Source organism: Misgurnus anguillicaudatus, chromosome 2 (assembly GCF_027580225.2).
Source record: "Misgurnus anguillicaudatus chromosome 2, ASM2758022v2, whole genome shotgun sequence".
Lineage (NCBI taxonomy): Eukaryota > Metazoa > Chordata > Actinopteri > Cypriniformes > Cobitidae > Misgurnus > Misgurnus anguillicaudatus.
Genome location: NC_073338.2, coordinates 41,492,366 through 41,513,389, shown reverse-complemented (window position 1 = coordinate 41,513,389; position 21,024 = coordinate 41,492,366). Strand labels below are relative to the sequence as shown.

Sequence of the window (21,024 nt, the reverse complement as noted above, 5' to 3'; positions counted from 1 at the left end):
TACTCTTGATATTAAATTTAACTAAATTTAATAAATGTATATTATTAAATAAATAATTATATTTAAATCAAGGTGTTTTCTGAAATATTGTCTTATTCTCTAGTTGTCATTGAAGGAATGTTCATATAAAGTCACGATCAAAGCGGCAATATTTATTATTTGCTTTAAAACGTTTAAATTCAATATAATTTCCACGAATGGGGTAAACAGTATTCACACTATTACCATAAATTATTGAAAATATATGTTTTTACAGTCTATGGTTCGAACCCCCTATTTTCTCAGATCGACAGTGAACCGGAAGTTAACCGGTTGTATTTACAGGCTCCTGCGGCGGTGGGAGCGAATGCGCTTCAGTCAGAACTGCCACCGTCCAAGGGCACGGATATTTAGATCAACCTGTAATTTGGATATAACCAGATGGTGAAGCTGCGAGCAAGGGAGTTGATCGATTACAATTTAAGAGAGCAAATGAAAATACTCGGGGGTTTTATTAATCCGGTACAGACAACGGGACAGAATGCGCGCTCCGCGCCGCTGCAGTATACGCGCAGAGGCGCGTGAGCGCTCGGCGGCAGATCGACCGTCGAGTCGGCGTGTTGTTTTGTTAAAATGTGTCGATTTGAAACAATAATTGCGCTGTAATCAAACACGATACGCGGTACTGTGTACTTGAACACATCTTTTTATTAGAACGCGTTTTATGTGTTTTGACTGCATCGCTAATGTAACGGGTCAGGACAGCCGGTGCGGGTATTAAAGTGTTTCGCTAGTATATGGCACGTTTATCGGTGTTTAGTTACAGAACGGATTTTTTTTACAGTGACTTACATACGCAGCACCTGGAGAGTTTTGGTATGTATCAGTCTGTCTCTGTAAATTAAACACGATAACGTACAATAACCGCTGCCCGTCAGGATGGCATCCGGTGCTGCGGGGGGAGGGGGGCTCGCCCCCGTGAAACCGTTCCCCTGTTTGCGTGAGGAATCAACTCAGGATTTAAAATCCAAGAGCCTGCCTACGCTCAACGACAGTCAGGATCCGGATCAGACTCTGCTGTCCGGTCCGCAAGGCTCGTCCCGGTGCGGCTCCCCGGTCAGGACAGAGCGTCGCGAGCCGGAGGGTCGCGGTGTCGCTTCGCTGTTGACGTTCCGATTGCCTCATGTACCGGTGAGGCGCTATGTGGACGGGATCCTGTCGGACTCGCGCTGCTTCCTGTTCTGCATGTGTTATCTCACTTTTATTCAGTCACTGATGGTGTCCGGATATCTCAGCAGCGTCATTACCACTATAGGTAACAAACTTGACCTCTGACCCCCTGCTAAAAAAACAATAGAAACCATTACAGACATTCTTATGGATTTAATGATAATAATGGGGATGGAATTGGTTTTCTCTCCTGTATATAATAGTATTAAATGTCGTATTGCTTCTATATCTATTAATATAATAATACTCTGTTATATTTTATTATGTCTGTTAATATATAACCTTTTATATTTTTATCTGTTAGATTATATATTTTAAAGGGCACCTGTTATGCAAAATTCATTTTACAAGGTGTTTGGACAGGTGTGGGTTGGGTGCTAATACAACAACCCTACAATGGAAAAATCTACCCACTCCTTTTTTAATCCCTATTAAACCAAAGCAGTCGCATTAAATATGCTGTGTTGATACTTTTGTTAATGTGATGTCACACTGAGAAAGCCCCGCCCATTGACTGACAGTCCTGCAATTAACATAGTTTCCACCCTCCGCAAGTACACTTTGTACACTGTCAGCCAATTTGACTATTTTAACTGAAAGTGCTCACCTCTTTTGGTAAGGGAGTGAGGAGCTGTAGCTCATTTGCATTTAAAGGTACAGATATGAAAACAGCATGTTTTTGCTAGCAGCTTTATAGTAAATATAGACTATGTTTATACCAAATATTTCTTTATTTTTCATTAGAAAAACGCTACAGTCTGCGGAGCTCAGAGTCAGGTCTGCTGGTCAGCTGTTTCGACATCGGTAGTCTCATCGTTGTGGTCTTCATCAGCTACTTTGGTGGCCGGAGCCAAAGGCCTCGCTGGCTGGCCGTAGGGGGTGTGTTCATTGCAGTGGGGGCCGCCCTCTTTTCCCTACCTCACTTCATCTCTCCGCCCTATCAGCTGGAAGAACTGAACAGCACGGTAGGAGGCGAGGGACTTTGTGCCAATGGGAACGGCAGTCTGCCGGAGAGGTCGACGCTGTCCAGGTGTCAGCGGGACCGCGAGGAGAGTGAGCACGCCCTGTATGTGGTCCTATTCATCTGCGCTCAGATCCTGATAGGAATGGGTTCGACTCCCATATACACACTGGGACCAACCTACTTAGATGACAATGTAAAGAAGGAGAACGCATCTCTTTACCTGGGTACGTGTAATCTGTCCAGATTTTTCCAAAGATTTGAAGATATTTAGAGAAGATGCTATCAATGTGTATATATTGTGATTTTCCAACCTTAAAAGCCTCAGCAGATTTCCAAGGGGGCCTCAAGATGACCTAAAATTATTAAAATTTGGACAAAACAAGCATTAAATAAGATAAAATAAGCAAAAATCAAGATGTTTATTTTTTTTGGCCATTTTAGTAGTGAATATACATCTGTCTATTCCAAGTGCTATTTAATTTTATGTGGGTCCTTGAAGTGAACAATGTGAAATAAAACCTTGTTAGTGATAAATATTAAGATAAAATACTTTTTTCTCTTTGTGTGTGTAGCTATCATGTATGTAATGGGAGCTCTTGGACCAGCTGCTGGGTATCTGCTGGGTGGGATTCTGATCGGGTTCTACGTTGAGCCCGGTACCAATGTCAGTATTGACCAGAGTGACCCACGCTTTGTTGGAAACTGGTAAGACAATTGACAAATTGACATTACGAATTAAAAATACGGTCAATGGAAACGCGTCAATTTTGCAAAAACCTAAATATATCGCAATTTTTTTGGCGTCTGCATGAGGTGTTTTGTGTATTTCGCAAAACTGCAATAGAAACAGTTGATTCGCGTTTTCAGTTCAACTGATGCATGTAAATCACGTAATCCTTATTTGAAGATGACGTGGTATGTACTAAAACCTCCCAAAAACACCCATTACATTTTTTCTCTGAAGTATAAGAGGCTCCCTTGCCAAAACAATCCTACGTCTCTTTCAAATAAAAAATGGATTTAAAATAGCCAACATCTGACTTATGGTGAGAGGAAAAACTACGTTTTAGTCGCATATCATCGGTTAGGGGAAACGCAGTCATTTCAAAAACGGTAGAAAATATCGCACAAAGTTTTAGGCAAATCTGTAATGGAAACGTAGCTTGTCTCTTAGTCTCTCTTTCTAGCGCATTTTCATTACAGATTTGTGCAAAACTTTTTTTCTAAATCTTGATAAAAAACTTTTGTGAAATGAGGTTGTTTCCGCTAGCTAATGATATGCGACTTAAACATAGTTTTTATTTCTCGCGATAAGTCATGTAGACAGATTTTGCTAGCTTTACTAATATTACATCCACCACCCTAGCCATTAGGCATAGGAGTGTTATCCAGACGTAGGAGTGTTATCCAAACATTAATGCTAAGGAAACTCTCTTAAGCCCGATTTATAGTCCTGCGTAAGCTCTACGCCGTAGGTTATCCGTAGCCTGTGCGTAGCTCTGCGTAGCCAGATGTGCACCTCGCAAAATTTTTAACAGCGCGTCAGTTCTACGAGGAACGCAAGCGCTGTGATTGGTCCGCCAGAACCCCTCCCGTCAGGTAAAAAAAACTGTGTCAGGTATTTCTGTTTGCGATGGTGAAAACAAAGATGGGCCATGTTGAGGAGTGATTTAACTCAAACTGCAACAAATGTCGTTGTTTATTTACTTCCATCATTGCTGGTCTTCTCAAATCATACACAACAAGATGCTGTTTCTTCTTCATTTGTGGGTTAATTTGCCAAGCTGGTTCTTCACTGACGTCGCGCTGCTACTGTGGTTACACGCTTGGATACCGCCTGCCAGCGGTCTGCGCGTGTGTTTGCACGTCAATGCAGATGACGACGCAAAAGTATAAATGAAAACGAACGCGGAAATGCCGTAGGACCTACGCACAACTATAACGAGTCCTTTATACTTGGGAGCAGACATGTATGAGGTGTTTTTTGGGAGGTTTTCGTACATACAGCGTCATCTTCAAATAATGATTATGTGACTTGCATACATGAGACGACCTGAATATGCAAATCAACCGCCTCCACTGCAGCCCTGCAAAAAACTGCCTTTCCAAATTGCCTGAAAAACCACCTCATGCGAGCCTATTTTGCGAGTTTTTACGAAATTGAAGTTTTTCCATTTGCTGTATTTATGTCAGTTTGTGCAATTTAAATGGTAAAGAAAATGCAGCCTCTCTCTTTCTAGCGCGTTTCCATTACAGATTTGCGCAGAACTTTAGCAATACTTTCTAAATCTCTATAAAAAACTTTTGTGAAATGACGTTGTTTCCTCTAACTGATAATATTCAGCGAAGACATCGTTTTTCCTCTTGCGATAAGTCATGTAGACAGATGTTGATAGCTTTGGTAATATCACATCTACCGCACTAGCCATTAGATGTAGGAGTGTTATCCAAACATTAATGCCAAGAAAAGCCTCTTATACTTGGAAGCATAAACACATTTCTGGGTGGTTTGCGTACATACCGTGTCATCTTCAAATAATGTTTATGTGATTTACATGCATCAGTTGACCTGAAAACGTGAGTTTCTATTGCAGTTTTGCGAAATACACCTTTTCCAAATTGCCCCAAAAACCACCTCGTACGAGCGTAAAAACTTTCTTGCGATATATGGGAGCAAAATTTACGTGTTTTTCATTGTCCATATTTTCAATTTGCATTGTCAATTTGTGCAGTTTAAAGGGTAAACTATCTCTCTCTTTATCTATTTATCTATATCTCTCTCTCGAATCATTAAAAATCTTTTTGCTTTTTGTCTCTGTCTTTCTTAGGTGGAGCGGTTTTCTCCTGTGTGCTGTGGCAATGTTGTTGGTAATCTTTCCCATGTTTTCCTTCCCGAAAAAACTTCCGCCTCGCCACAAGAAAACTAAGAGACACGGGAAAAAGACTCCAGGCGATGTTTCCAGTGATGATGAAGTGATGAAGGAAAAAAGCCAGGCGGTCTCATCCTCCATGGGCTTTGGCAAAAACATTAAAGGTGAAACCTAATATCCAAATCATTGAAGCCTCAACTGTAATCTAGATGGGTATTTCATGATAAATGAGCTAAAGATTATGTAAGTATTTAGATGAACGTTCTTCAGTGCATCGGGCTAAAGAACTATAGATTACAGTTGTTAAATTGCAATGCTAAAAATCTCTTTTTCTCGCCCTCCAGATTTGCCCAAAGCAGCCGCACGAATTCTGAGCAACGTGACGTTTTTATTTGTGAGTTTGTCGTACACGGCGGAATGTGCCATTGTCACGGCTTTCATCACTTTTATCCCTAAATTCATTGAGTCTCAATTCGGCGTCCCAGCATCTAGTGCCAGTATATACACGGGTACGAAACACCCACATGCAGATTACAAGATTCATTGTGGGATTTCTTACATGTTTATTAATCTGTGTTTATGGGCGTAGGCCTGATTATTGTACCCAGTGCAGGTGTAGGTATAGTTCTCGGTGGGTACATCATAAAGAAGCTGAAACTGGGTGCAAGAGAAGCCGCGAAGCTTGCAATGATCTGCAGCGGCGTGTCCCTGCTTTGCTTTTCAACGCTCTTCATTGTGGGCTGCGAGAGCATCAACCTCGGTGGAATCAATATTCCTTACACCGCCGGGTAATGGAGAGGAGCTTTTAGACGTATATATATTTCACTCGCACACTCTCCACCAAACATGAGCTGCATTGAATTATGTTCGATCTGCCTTTGCAGACCCACCCTGACTCTCTCTCACCGGAACCTGACGGGGAGCTGCAATGTCAACTGCGGCTGTAGGATTCACGAGTACGCACCTGTCTGCGGCTCGGACGGCATCACCTACTTTAACCCATGCCTGGCTGGCTGCAGCAACATTGCCAACTACACCTCAGGAGTGAGTCTATATTTAAAGGGATAGTTCACCCAAAAGTGAAAATAGTGTCATGAATGACTCACCCTCATGTTGTTCCAAACTCGTAAGAACTCATCTTCGGAACACAGTTTAAGATGTTTTAGATTTAGTCCGAGAGCTTGTTGACTCTTCATGGAAAATCTATGTACGGTATACTGTCCATGTCCAGAAAGGTAATAAAAACATCATCAAAGTAGTCCATGTGAAATCAGTGGGTCGGTTGGAATGTGTTGGGGCGTCGAGGATACATTTTGGTCCAAAAATAACAAAAATTGCGACTTTATTCATTGTCTTCTCTTCCGCATCTGTTGTAAAGCGCATGCGCGAGACTAAAGTCACGTGACTGGACGTGTTATCTGGTGCGCCCCAGCTGTTTTTTTTGTGTTCCCGGGCTTCGTCTGTAGGTTTAAAAAAAAAAACTTCGCAAACATGTCTGAGGATAACACGTCATCTGCGTCACTGCAGTCACGTGACTTTAGTCTCGCGCATGCGCTTCACCATAGACGCGGAAGAGAAAACAATGCCGAATAAAGTCGTAACTTTTTTATTTTTGGTCCAAAATGTGTTTTCGACGCTTCAACACATTCTAACTGACCCACTGATGTCACATGGACTACTTTGATGATGTTTTTGTCGCCTTTCTGGACATGGACAGTGTACCGTATGTAGATTTTCAATGAAGGGTCGGAAAGCTCTCTGACTAAATATAAAACATCTTAAACTGTGTTCCAAAGATGAACGGAGGTCTTACGAGTTTGGAACGACATGAGGGTGAGTCATTGGTGACATTATTTTCATTTTTGGGTGAATTTTCATTTTTGATCTCTTTAACCTGTCCACACATACTCAGCTGAACCCTCATATTCCTTGATTTGTCATGTTTATACGAATGCATTTAATATTTTGTCAGCATGATTTTGTTCATGATCTCACGTGGGTCTAATATCACGTGTTTCTCTCCCATTCAGATCAGAAACTATTCGGACTGCGCATGTGTTCAGAGCAGACAGGTTATCACGCCTTCGGGTGGGAACCACGAGCTGCAGGTGGTGATCGTGAAGACGTACCTGAACGAGAATGGTTACGCCCTGGCGGGGAAGTGCGAACGCGCCTGCGGAACGCTCATAACCTTCCTCATCTTCCTCTTTATCGTCACTCTCATAACTGCCTGCGCTCAGCCATCCGTCATCATTGTTACGCTCAGGTTCGCCACTTTACACACTCTTAGCAGTCATTTCTCACTTTCTTGTATATTGCTCATTTATTCTCCCTATTCTGTGCAGGTCCGTGGACGAGGAGGACAGGCCTTTCGCTCTAGGAATGCAGTTTGTTCTTCTCAGGACTCTCGGTAAGAGATATAAATCCCATATACATACATTAAAAGATGGACTACTGTTTCTAGTATATCTATTATGATCTAGTACAGTTGTCTCCAAGATGGTAAAATTAAAACAAAATCAACAAGTAAAACAAAAAAGTTTTGATCTCCCGATTGTTTTATCCATTGTGGGTAGCCCTTGCTCACAAAAAGATCTGAGACCCCGATCAAGTACACTCACCTAAAGGATTATTAGGAACACCTGTTAATTTTCTCAATGCAATTATCTAATCAACCAATCACATGGCGGTTGCTTCAGTGAGTTTAGGGGTGTGTTCCTGGTTAAAACAATCTTCTGAACTCCAAACTGAATGCCCGAATGGAAAAGAAAGGTGATTTAAGCAATTTTGTGCGTGGCATGTTTGTTGGTGCCAGACGGGCCGGTCTGAGTATTTCACAATCTGCTAAGTATCTGGGATTTTCACGCACAACCATTTCTAGGGTTTTCAAAGAATGGTGTGAAAAGGGAAAACATCCAGTATGCGGCAGTCCTGTGGGCGAAAATGCCTTGTTGATGCTAGAGGTCAGAGGAGAATGGGCCGACTGATTCAAGCTGATAGAAGATCAACTTTGACTGAAATAACCACTCGTTACAACCGAGGTATGCAGCAAAGCATTTGCGAAGCCACAACACGCACAACCTTGAAGCAGATGGGCTACAACAGCAGAAGACCACACTGGGTACCACTCATCTCAAAAAGAAGCTACAATTTGCATGAGCTCACCAAAATTGGACAGTTAAAGACTGGAAAAATGTTGCCTGGTCTGATGAGTCTCGATTTCTGTTGAGACATTCAGATGGTAGAGTCAGAATTTGGCGTAAACAGAATGAGAACATGGATCCATCATGCTTTGTTACCACTGTGCAGGCTGGTGGTGTTGGTGTAATGGTGTGGGGGTGTTTTCTTGGCACACTTTAGGGCCAACATCCTCTGATGGCTACTTCCAGCTGGATAATGCACCATGTCACAAAGCTCGAATAATTGCAAATTGGTTTCTTGAACATGACATTGAGTTCACTGTACTAAAATGGCCCCCACAGTCACCAGATCTCAACCCAATAGAGCATCTTTGGGATGTGGTGGAACGGGGCTTCGTGCCCTGGATGTGCATCCCACAAATCTCCATCAACTGCAAAATGCTATCCTATCAATATGGGCCAACATTTCTAAATAATTGTTGAATCCATGTAGAATTAAGGCAGTTCTGAAGGAGAAAGGGGGTCAAACACAGTATTAGTATGGTGTTCCTAATAATCCTTTAGGTGAGTGTATTTCATAGACTTGAAGGTGATAAGTCAGGTCAGTCAGAAGAAGCTGCCCAGAACACCATAGCAAGCACATAGCAACGGCCTGGCATCCCCATTTACCTTTGTGATGCTGCCATGTATTGTTGGCTAATATTTCAATACATTTTCTCTCTCTCCCTCCCTATAGCATACATCCCCACCCCTATTTATTTTGGAGCTGTGATTGACACCACCTGTATGTTGTGGCAGCAGGATTGTGGTTTCCACGGATCCTGCTGGGAGTATGATGTCACTTCCCTTCGATTCGTTTACTTTGGGCTCGCAGCGAGCCTGAAGTTTTTGGGCTTCCTCTTCATCTTCCTCACCTGGTATTCGCTGAAGCGCCGTGAGGAACAGACGCTGGCACACACGCGCCCACATACTTTTTCTTCGCTGGACACGGTGAGCCACCTCATCTGCCACGCTGGAGGACACAAAGGCCACGCCCGCACGCGCTCCTGTCCTGTCTTCCTGCCACGCCCAGCTGAACACCCCCACGGCACTATGCCAAGTGGACACGCCCTTAGCCGTGGTAACAGTTGCCCTGGCAATGGCCTAAAAGCAATAACTCCACCCATAAGGTCTCTTGAAAAAGTGGCAGTCTGAGAGGAGTGGAAGCACACACACATATACATTCGTACACGTGCATGCAAACTCGTACAGTTACGAAGGCCGAGTGTAAAGGTTAACACACCACATTGATTGCTTATAGCCATTGCTGGTGCCTTTTTTAAACAAACACACACACTTAAAGCACTTGTCAACGCAGTAAATTTATAAAGCACTGATTAATAATGACACTTTTGACAGAATACCTCAACAGGTTAAAAATACCTATCATTATCATATTTCTTGTCCTGTACCTATCATGTTGGTTTTGCACTCATCTACTCCGTACAGCAGATAGATATAGTGGCTTGCTTATCTCATTAATTCGTCTTATACATTTAAAAAACAGCAAAGGGGAAAGAGACTGCAGACTTACTATGCAAAGTCCTCCCACAGACTTCATCAAGCATATATTAGCTCCTCCCACCTTACAAACATCTACATCGCTGACTCCGCCCAACCATATTATCTCCAACAAAACTTTAAGCACATTATACGCAACACGATATTAGCCTTTCTCAAACTGTAGACAGTGCTGTCTCCACCCATCCAGCATGCATTATTGCGCTCCAAACTGAAAATTCATCTCATATCACTTACTCTGCCTACATCATATTACTCCTCCCACAGCCCAGACTAATATCGCACAAACAATATTAACATAGTAATTAGAAACTCTCTTAATGAGGGGGAGGTTGGAGGTGAAAACCGTTTTTAGTTGTTTTCACTTGTGTGGTGCATAAATACTTTTACTCTGGCAATGAGTGTTGCTTGCAACAAATTGTGCCGACCACACATCAGAGCACACAAAGATGAGCTTGTGTTTATCTTAACTTTTTGCATCATATCAGTATTGAACATTACTACGTCTTTTTCCCTTTGTCTTGATTTCATTTGATTTTCGTGGTCATTGGTGATCTGTGTATGACATGTACACATGACAAAACATGGTACAATACTGATGTTCATCATAACAGGGTTTTTATTTTACATGTGATAACTATCTGGACCAGCTTTAAACAAATCAGTGAAACTGATCCTGACAGGACAGAAACAAAGCAGAATCCTCACTACTATCATGAAATGTTTTTTCCTCTCCTTTTTCAGCCCTTACTTTGTTATTGTGCTCTGTTTGTGAATAGATGATGGATTAATAATTATTTATTTGAAGGTTTTGTCTACAACAAACCTGTTACCTGGAGAAATTATTTACTAACTGTTTTGGTTTACATGTACATATATAAATAAAGGATTTGTGTCAATAAAAATGTTTAAATAAATTGTTGGTTTTGTGTGGTATATTACTGTATATCTGTTTTTTATTAAAATGCAGTATACTTAAATCACATCTCTACTAGAGAAATTAAATGTTTTATTACTACCTGTAAAAATGCATAATTATCTGTCATGCTATTATAGCATATCAGCACCAATGAAACTTGAAGTGTCATGAAAATTAGGTAAATATTTTTGTCTATAGCCCCCTTGAAACCCTTAGATATAATGCAAAACATTAAATTTTAAGCATGTTTAAGTGTTTATCTTTGCAGCCAATATGATTTACATTAACCTTAGAGCGCTAGTCGCATTATTACATTTATATTGTTTGCCAAATATTATTTATTAGTATTATTTTTTATTGAGTTAAAGATGCAGTGTGTAAATTTTAGCGGCATCCAATGGTGAGGTTGCGAATTACAACCAACGGCTCAGTCCACTGCTCACCCCTCACTTTTGAGATGCATAGAGAAGCTATGGTAGCCGCCACTGGAAAAACATGTAATTGATGGAGACAACTTAGTAAAAAAAGTTTGTCCGTTAAGGGCTTCATGGCGGCACAAAATGGCGACTTCCACGTAAGGGGACCCTCTGTGTATGTAGATAAAAAATGTCTCATTCTAAGGTAATAAAAACACAACGGTTCATTATAAAACGGTCTTTATACACCCATGATAATATAGTTTTGTGTATTATTTTGCATTTCTGTCAAGAGGTCTTTCTAAAAATTATACACTGCACCTTTAATCGTAACTATTATAACAAAGACAAAAATATGCTAGGGGGAATTTACCATAAAATATTAAATAAAGTTCTGATATTTTTTCTCAGAAAGTTTTCAGTGCCTTTTGCTTTAAATAAAATCTTATTGAATCAATATAAAGTCCATTTTTTTCAAGGTGATGAAACGGGGTTTATTATAATTTTTTTTTTTATTATTATTTATTAAACATTTTAATCTAAATGACAGTTCTTTGCAGACTGTCATGCAGTGGCCCCGCCCACCGATAGGCAGCGCTGTGATCACGTCACATGCGTTCTTTTCGTGACACGCGTTCGCTGCGTGTTCCGGTCCTTTCGCGTGCTCTGTTGAGGAGTCGCGTGTGCCGCAATCATGGCTCTCTATAACTTTAAAAAGATTATGGTGGTTCCCACCGCTAAGGTAAGAAATTTACTTTTCGTTTGGACTCAAATGTGTCTGATTAAACGATACATACGATGCTTCGTGAGATTTCGTAAATAACGGACACTGTCAACATTTGGCTCGCGCGGCACACACGTGCCTTCGGTGTGTGCCTTTTAACTTAGCCTTTTAACTTTCTGAATGTGTTTTCCTTGATATCCCGTTATTCTGATATAGTCTAAAACTGATGTTTACCTCCCCTCATAAAAAGTAAAATAAACCATCGCAGGAAATCTAATGGAGTTAATGGTTACAGTGAGAATTGTGTTGGTTTTAATGGAAGCTAATTGTCTTAGTTGGTCTTTAACGTTAACTTACTCGTTTTGTGTTTGGTTGTTGTGGTGGGATGTATCTGCTAAGGTACACTACATAAAGAAATTTTGTAATGATTATGATAACAATGGTAAACAGCTGATGGTTCATAGTGGTATTTGTAAAGTAAACTATTAGGATCTGTGGCGTTTTCCTCTGGGTCATTGTTAATATAGTAAATAGCCTTTGCCGCATATAAACTCTTAAAATGAACTTGAGTTTGAGTTTATTTATGTCGGTGACAACTGTGTTGACAATAGGGTGGCAAAGGGGCGGAAAGTTTCCGGTAAATTTTCGGAAACTTCTCATGGGAACTTAATCTGGGGAATTAATGATAATATTTGTAAATGTAGATTAACGATATCATATATTAACATAAATAAATAAACATTTTGTTTGGTCGTAAGCAGACATGCATGCAAGGTAATACACATTTTGAAGAATCCTGATTCTTCCATCATCAAGCCGTGGATTGATTTGATCAGAAATTATTGTAATATTAATGATTTCTGAAGGGTTTTAAAAAATTAAACTGAAAGTGCATTAAATCTTGTTGTTTTAACAAAATCATGCTGCAAGATTGAAGTTCCCTGTTATAGGCAACTCTGCCACAAATTTTCAGTTATTCCCATATGTCCCCGTCAATTCCCATGGAAAGTTTCCAGCCATGAAAATTCCTGAAATTTTGCAACCCTAGTTGAAAGTGCTTCAATGACAAGCGTGTGTGTAAACATTATTTTGTAATGCAGAACGTTTGTCATAAACTATATAACATCTTTGTGTTTGTTTGTTTTTGTGCAGGACTTCATAGATTTGACTTTATCCAAAACCCAACGAAAAACTCCCACTGTCGTACACAAACACTATCAGATCCACCGAATAAGACATTTCTATATGCGTAAAGTCAAGTTTACCCAGCAGAACTACCATGACCGGCTGTCTCAGATCCTCACAGACTTCCCCAAATTGGACGTAAGTGGAACACTTCACGACACGAAATTAGCGTAATGATTGCATTTTTAATGGTTACATTTTTAATGGTTACATTTATTTTTATATTTTCTCTCATAGGACATCCATCCCTTCTATGCTGATTTGATGAATGTCTTATATGATAAAGATCATTATAAACTGGCTCTGGGTCAGATAAACATCGCCAAGAACCTTATTGACAAGTGAGTCAATCTGTCATGTTTTTTAAAGTGCCCATATTATGACTGCTTTTCCACAAGTTAAATAGGTGTATGAGTTCCATAAAACATGTTTCAAAAGTTGTTTGCTCGAAATAGCTTGTAGGAAAAGATTTTTAAGACTTTTTGTGATTTATCAGTTTTATCATCAGTATTCACCTAAACAGTAGTATTGGCTTATACATTTCTTCTCTAAAAATATTTTAATGATACATTTTCAGGGATTCAGTTTAAACTGTGCATCTCTGTTTGTAGTGTTGCTAAAGATTATGTGCGGCTAATGAAATACGGCGATTCGCTGTATCGCTGCAAACAGCTGAAGCGGGCAGCACTGGGTCGCATGTGCACCATCTTAAAAAGACAGAAACAAAGCCTGGAGTATTTGGAACAAGTGCGTATGCTTGCGGGCTCTCAGACAGTTGTTCAGATGTTATCTTACATAAAATATATAAACACTGACCTTTGCCTTCTATTTATATTTTAACATGTACATTTATAAACCCTATCTGTACATATAGGGGCAGATTCCCGGAATTGACTTTTCCTAGTCCCAAACTAAAATGCATGTTTGTTCTCAATTCAAAAACACCTTGTATTTTAAATATATCAGTGTGATTTTGTCTTAAGATGCACACTAGTATTGTCTTTGTAAAGTTTGTTTGTAAAAACTACCTAAATGTCTTAATGTAACTAAGGCCTTGTCCTTGAATAATCTGAACCCTGTCCGGGAAACTGCCCTATAAACTCCGAAGCTCTGAATTTTTTTTGTAAAGTGACTGGTGAAGTATTGGGTGTACCATTTAAAGAATCATCATTCAAAATTTAGAAGTAAACGAGTGTTTGTTTATTTCACAGTGCGGCAGCATTTATCCCGTTTACCCACCATTGACCCGAACACCAGAACCCTGCTGCTGTGTGGATACCCCAATGTCGGAAAGTCCAGCTTTATCAACAAGGTAACCCGTGCTGATGTGGAGGTCCAGCCATACGCCTTCACCACCAAATCTTTGTTTGTGGGTCACATGGATTACAAATACCTGCGCTGGCAAGTGAGTCAGATTAACATTGCTGGTGTACTACACTGATATAAGACCACTATTATAACATTAAATAAAATGCTATAGTATCTCTATACATGACAATAATATACTTGAGTTACGTGTAGTTTTTGTGTCGTGGTTTTTGCTGACGAGTCTGCATGTGCATGTAAAGGTTGTTGATACCCCTGGAATTCTGGATCATCCTTTGGAAGAAAGGAATACTATTGAAATGCAGGCCATCACCGCTCTGGCTCACCTGCGTGCCGCTGTGCTTTACGTCATGGATCTGTCTGAGCAGTGCGGACACTCGCTTTCCCAACAGTTGGAGCTGTTCAACAATATACGACCACTGTTTGCCAACAAGGTACAGGATCAGACTAATGCAGTTGAACGATGTAGAGACATTTTAAGCAAAAAATGGCAATGCTGATTGTTTGCATGTGATGCAGCCTCTGATCGTGATGGCTAATAAGTGTGACGTGAAGAAGATCAGCGAACTCTCTGAAGAGAACCAGGTAAGAAAAATCTTGTTTTACATCCTTTGATTAAAGTCTCAATCCAAATATTCACTTGAGTTTATATAACCACCAGTAATTTAGTTTTATTTCATAATGTCTCTTTAAGATATATGTATGTTTGGCACTGTTAAGGATCTGTGTTCGGCTTTGTTCAGACAGGCATGAAATTTTTTTTTGTAACACTTTACAATAAGGTTAACCTTATTGTAAAGAGTTTTTATGTAGTTTAGAACCAGTTTGTAGTTTGAACAGCAAAGAAATGATACTACAGTTGTACTGTTTTAATGTATAGGGTGTAAAATGAATTTAAGGTAGGTCCCCCCCAGTAGCTTTTAGTGTCCCACTTTATATTAGGTGTATTTAACTACTGTGTACTAACATGAGAAGTTAAAGGGACATTCCACTTTTTTTGAAAATAGGCTAATTTTCTAGCTCCCCAAGAGTTAAACATTTGATTTTTACCATTTTGGAATCCATTCAGCCAATCTCTAGAGCTTGATAGGAAAAATTGTGAGTTTTTTGAAACTTGTTGTGGTTGTGAAAGTGTTAAAAATAAGGTTCTTAAAGGGATAGGTCGCCCAAAGCCAATACCAATTACTCATTTGATGTTTTCGTGATCGCCCGATACCGTTTTTTTTAAGCTGATGTGCAAGCTCTTTGATGACTGTAACATTATTCTAGCCTTACACCTAAATGTTTGATGTTCAATGACTTTAACTGTCCCATACTATAGATGAAATTATTACTGGTAACAACAAATTTAATATTGAAAAGATCTTTTATTTTTTTATGAAGAGTAGGGCTGGGTGATATGGCAAAAAAAAATCTTTTTTTTTCTGTATCAGTCAATATCGATAATTATCACAAATGACAGATCTTTATTCCTCTCAAATTTAAAGGCAGATTTTTGCCCCTGAATGAAAGTTGTAAAAACCAGACAGTTAATTGTGGTTTTAAACTACTTTTTATTCAGAACATGACAAATACAAGTGATCAATTGAGGTAGAAGACTATACTCATCTTGTTTTAGTTTTTAGATATCTGTATTAAATGTAAATTAGTTATGAAATTGTCTGTCAATTATCTATAATTTAACATTAGCAAGAAATACAAATAAAACACTGCACAGTCCTCACGGTATGAATTAAATGTACAGCTGCAAAAGTAGTTAAGAATAGTGCGTGATTTTTATTTTTGTTGTGTAATATACATTTCTGACACAGAAAGCAGCAGGCTATGATGTCACTTTAAGACCCAAGATAGACTGCTTTAAGTTTCAACATACTGATAAACATCCAGCTGTTTATGTTCACTTAAACAAGAAAACTTGGTTCAGTGATCACGCATGATAAACGCAGCTGTACGGGTGATTCTCACGAAAACTTGGTTTTAAACATGTCAAGCATGAAAATGTAAAAATTTCTTAAATTTTACTTTTTTTCCCACCAGACATTTAAAAACAAAGTCTGGAGTAAATGGGAACATTAATTTAAAAACTTTTACTTATCATTTAACACTTTTTGTAACATAATTAAAATTAGTCCTAAAAAATCTCATTACCGCAACAGTCAGAAAACATCAACACTGACATATTTTCAAAATGACATGACAAACCTGAAAGAACATAATTTGGAGATTCTGCACATGCATTTAAAATCAAAGTATTATGCTTCTACTAATTAAATTAACATTTAATAAGCATCTGTTGCGGTAATGATAATCAAAATGTCGTGTAAGCATTCTGACAAGACAATATTTCAAATTAACTGTAAAAAAATGATCTTACCTGGTAGCCATCTTTAAGTAACTGGTCCATGTGCTTGGTCACTCAAAATCAAACTTTATTAAAATTCTGTATGTGTGCTTAAACTGTTCTCAAAAAGTGTTGCGGAGGATGAGAACATCAGGCATGGACACATCATGTTCCTAATTTTTCTTCATTATTATTATACATGAATATTCAGTAAATATTTTTTCTGTCATCTAAAGTAGTCTAGCAAAACATCCATTTATTTTTTTTCTTAATATTTTTGTGTTAATTTGATTACCGGTAAATTACAACATAACGCATGTTCAAACACAGCCGGACACATTGCGGTAATGAGAATTTCAGCAGAAAATGAGATAAAATTTACAATTATAAATTCTTATGTTGAAATCACACATTGTGCAAGGTAGAACACAGTATTGTGTTAATTCTGATGCTTTTTAATGTTACTATATTACACATTTTAAAGCTAAAATCATTAGTGCTGTGGAGTTTCAATGGTTTCGTGAGAATCACCCATACATGCTGATAAATGTCAAAAGCTTTGCTTGCTGTGGGAACGCACAGTTGCACACTAATACAGTATATTCCCTGCAGTGGTGGATCTGCTGTTTTTCTCAGCTTTCCTGAATTTGAGAAATGTCATGTAAATATACTTTTAAATCTGTGCAGACGTGTGTGCGCGTAAGGTTTACGCTGGAAGAAAGTACAGTTTACTGTACCTTAGTTGTCTGCTGTGTTCCAGGCTTTGACGAAAACTGCTTGCGTGTCCAACATTACACAAAAGAAAAAAAAAAATTCTGCGCATTTGGATTCCGTCTGCGTTTTCCGCATCGCTGAAATCATAGGACCCTTCTAATAAATTAATAACGTGCCTCATCTTACTCCAATGTGATTGTACACCAAGACCGCATACAGAATTCGGAAGTGCCTGCGCATTATTAGGCATAGTGCGCTAACATCATCAACCACTTATCGAACTGTCATTACCACCCCACCCCCCGGGGGTAGGGGGGGATTGGGGAAATTATATCGAAAAACTTAGCGTTATCGAATCGTTGCCCACTACTAATGAAAAGTAAGTATTAGTAAAGTAAGGCCCTTCGAGTTGACAATTATTAGATCGATAGGAAATTCCTTATTATTAAACCAATATTTTGGGAAGTGAATTGTCAAAGTTGCAATTTAACAATTCAGTTTACTTTGTGAACATGACTCCTGGTGTGGTACCGAACCTGTCCTCTTTGTGTGTGTGTATAGAAAATCCTTGCAGATCTCAACGCTGATGGGATCACAGTGATTGAGACAAGTTCCTTGACAGAAGAGGGAGTGATGCAGGTGAAGACTGAGGTAAGATTGGCCAATTACTAACCTTCATTCACCAGTTGTAATAATACCATTGTGCTGTTAAAGGTGAAGGTCTGGTGCAATATCACAGCAGTTTTTAAATTACAAGTTGTGTGTTTATTTACAGGCATGTGATCGGCTGTTGGCACACCGTGTGGACACAAAGATGAAGGGCAAGAAGGTCCATGATGTTCTTAACAGACTCCACCTGGCAATGCCCACCAAGAGAGATGAAAAGGTATGCACAAGCTCTAGGAGAGGACAAAACTTGTCTTGATTATAAGTTTGTGTCTACTGTTGGATGGTTTGTATTTGTGAAAGCATTGAATTCTTTTTGTGGTATAGGTAAGGCCTCCATTTATTCCAGAGGGGGCACTGATCCGCAAGAAGGCGATGGAGACGGATGCTCCCAAACGCAAACTGGAAAGAGACCTGGAAGTTGAGCTTGGAGATGATTACACATTGGACCTACAGAGTATGAGAGACTCTTGCACATATTCACACATGCGCAAAATATATATACACATGTCTAAAAAAATGTCTGTGCTTGTTTAGAATACTGGGATTTGATGAATCCAGAAGAAAGGCAGGATAAGATTCCTGAAATTTGGGAGGGACACAATATTGCTGACTACATCGACCCAGATATCATGAGGGTGAGAAATGCAATGAAACATTGTAACCTCAGATCTCATCATGTAACATTTTTTGCATATGTTTTAATTTTTCATCTTCTGTCTCTTATTTCAGAGGCTGGAGGATTTGGAACGGGAAGAGGAATTGCGCGAGAAGGCCGGAGAGTACGAATCGGATGAAGAAAGTGAGGACGAGGAGATGAAGGAGATTCGCCAGCTGGCCAGTCAGATTCGAGAAAAGCGGAAACTGAAGATTCTCGCGTCCAGAGAGAAAGAGAAACAGGGACCCAGAATGCCCCGTACAGCCAAGAAGGTACGATTTGCTGTTAAAATGATGGCAGATGGTTTGATTTTAGTCGGTAATCATCAGGGTTCCCACGGGTCCTTGAAAGTTTGTGAATCTGGGGGAAAAAATTGCCATGGGAAGTTTTTGAAAATATAAATACATAGATACAGGTCATTGAAAGTCCATATTAATCCATATTATTCCCTGTCTAGTGTAGGATAATATCATAAAAATTCTATACTTTTTAAGCACACGTGCTAAACTGTTTGCTTTAAATGCTTATGTCTTCTTTATGCGAATGTTGATTCATACCAAAATGCTTTTTTGCATAGTTGTGTTTGAGACACTGCGTCCCTGTAACGCCGTCTTTGGCAATATTTCAGATAGAGTGACGCGGGAGCCAGAAAGTATATCACTGTCTTTGTCGTTAAGCCTCACGATTGGTTGAATTTGATGTACACATTCAGACCAAGTACCCCTGGAGGCGTCCCCAAAGTGTCACCGCAGTGACGCAGCGCGAGTTCCCTTGAAAGGGAACTGTAACAATGTATCTTTAAAGTTAACACAATGTAACCTTGCTCTCACTTGAAATGTGTACCCACATTTAGTCCTTGAATTTGAGGGTATTGGACCTGAAAAGTCCTTGAATTTGAAGTTAACTGGGAACCCTGAATTAGAGATAAAAAAATTTAATAACTGTGTCTAAATTTTTTTAGAAAATTATTACATCCTATATAAACGTTTTCTCAAGACGCACATGGAGTGTTAGTTTACACACCTGTTGTTGCTGCTGAAATGTCTATAGAAACACAATAACACCTTTTGCTTAATAAAGAAGCAACCAGATCATTATTATTATTATTTTTTTTTATAACTTTTATTTATCAAATGCAAAAAGTACAAACATAAGGTGCATACAAAAATACAATGTCTTTTGTTTTTGTTTTTTAAACTTAACAACATCCCCTCCCTCCCTTCCGTCCTCTCCCTGCCCACCCCAGACCCATAATTCACTTGTACATTTAAAAAAAATAATAATAATAATAACTACCAGTAATAAAAATAATTGTGTACAAATCATTATTCTTCTGATTAAAATTTTTTGATTTAATTGATGTATATGTTGGATGCAGGTGGAAAGAGCAACTCTGGAGAAGGAGATGTCTGATCTGGGATTGGACATGACTCAAAAAGATGATGTACGTACTAGCATCGTGCATGGTTAACATTTCCATAACTCTGTAACTGTTTTGATAACACAATTCATTTTTGTATCATTGTAATGTTTTCTGTTTATTGAGCATGCTTGTTTTAATCTTTGGTACCTGTAGAGTCACTACGCTCAGAGGTCTCGCTCTCTGGTGCGAAAAAGGAAAAGGGAACTGTCAGCCCCACCGACATCACGCACCCGCAGTCAGAGTGCCTCAAAACCTCCAAGGGACCAATCGGGAGTCAGAGATCCGAAGGTACCACCTATAGCAGTTATATTTTTTAAATTGGCATACATTAACCATAAAGACATGTATGAGATGATGTTATTGACAAATGGCACAGTACCGACAGAAAAAACTTTTACTTGTCCAAAGCCTATTTATAAGAGTATCCATCTCCTCATTTCTCAACAGATGATGAAGAAGGTGAAGACCATGATGAAGAGCTCACAGAAGGATATGAACAAACAGGGCAGGAAGGGAGAAGCTGACCGACATGTGTTTGACCTCAAGCCTAAACATCTCTTTTCCGGAAAGAGGAAATCTGGTTCCACCAGTCGCAGATAAATGCAGCCTTGATCGCTCATTACGTCTCTGATTTACACCTGAACCTATACCTTATTATTAATAAATATTTGTTATAACCTGTACCCTTGATCCATTCTTTCTGATACAGATGGCAGCACATCTGTAAAAATGAAAGAATGATTAGTTATTGACATGTATGCCGTCATCCTAAGTCTCTGATATCATACTGGGGAATGATTTTGAACAGAAAAAATGATCTGAGTACAGATTTATGAAATACTGTTGTTTTCCAACTGAAGCTAATGTATGCAGATGGAGTTAAATAAACCAAATAATTCAACCTCAAAT

The 21,024-nt window shown here is 39.2% G+C and overlaps 2 protein-coding genes across 2 annotated transcripts; both read left to right on the top strand.

Annotated features, from left to right (window-relative positions):
- The first annotated feature begins 302 nt into the window (after positions 1-302).
- On the top strand, positions 303-10,660 carry slco5a1a (solute carrier organic anion transporter family member 5A1a). The gene is made up of 10 exons (XM_055203247.2): positions 303-1,294; positions 1,954-2,397; positions 2,746-2,878; positions 5,002-5,207; positions 5,388-5,552; positions 5,633-5,831; positions 5,928-6,087; positions 7,074-7,309; positions 7,389-7,453; positions 8,920-10,660. Exons 1-10 carry the CDS (start codon positions 919-921, stop codon positions 9,375-9,377), a joined length of 2,442 nt encoding a protein of 813 aa, XP_055059222.1. The 5' UTR covers positions 303-918; the 3' UTR covers positions 9,378-10,660.
- A 1,003-nt stretch (positions 10,661-11,663) lies between these two features.
- Positions 11,664-21,023, top strand: gtpbp4 (GTP binding protein 4). The gene is made up of 15 exons (XM_073855413.1): positions 11,664-11,820; positions 12,955-13,125; positions 13,225-13,328; positions 13,599-13,739; positions 14,203-14,392; positions 14,556-14,747; positions 14,833-14,898; positions 17,930-18,019; positions 18,144-18,254; positions 18,362-18,491; positions 18,572-18,672; positions 18,767-18,964; positions 20,071-20,136; positions 20,269-20,403; positions 20,563-21,023. Exons 1-15 carry the CDS (start codon positions 11,773-11,775, stop codon positions 20,713-20,715), a joined length of 1,896 nt encoding a protein of 631 aa, XP_073711514.1. The 5' UTR covers positions 11,664-11,772; the 3' UTR covers positions 20,716-21,023.
- Position 21,024: the final 1 nt, after the last annotated feature.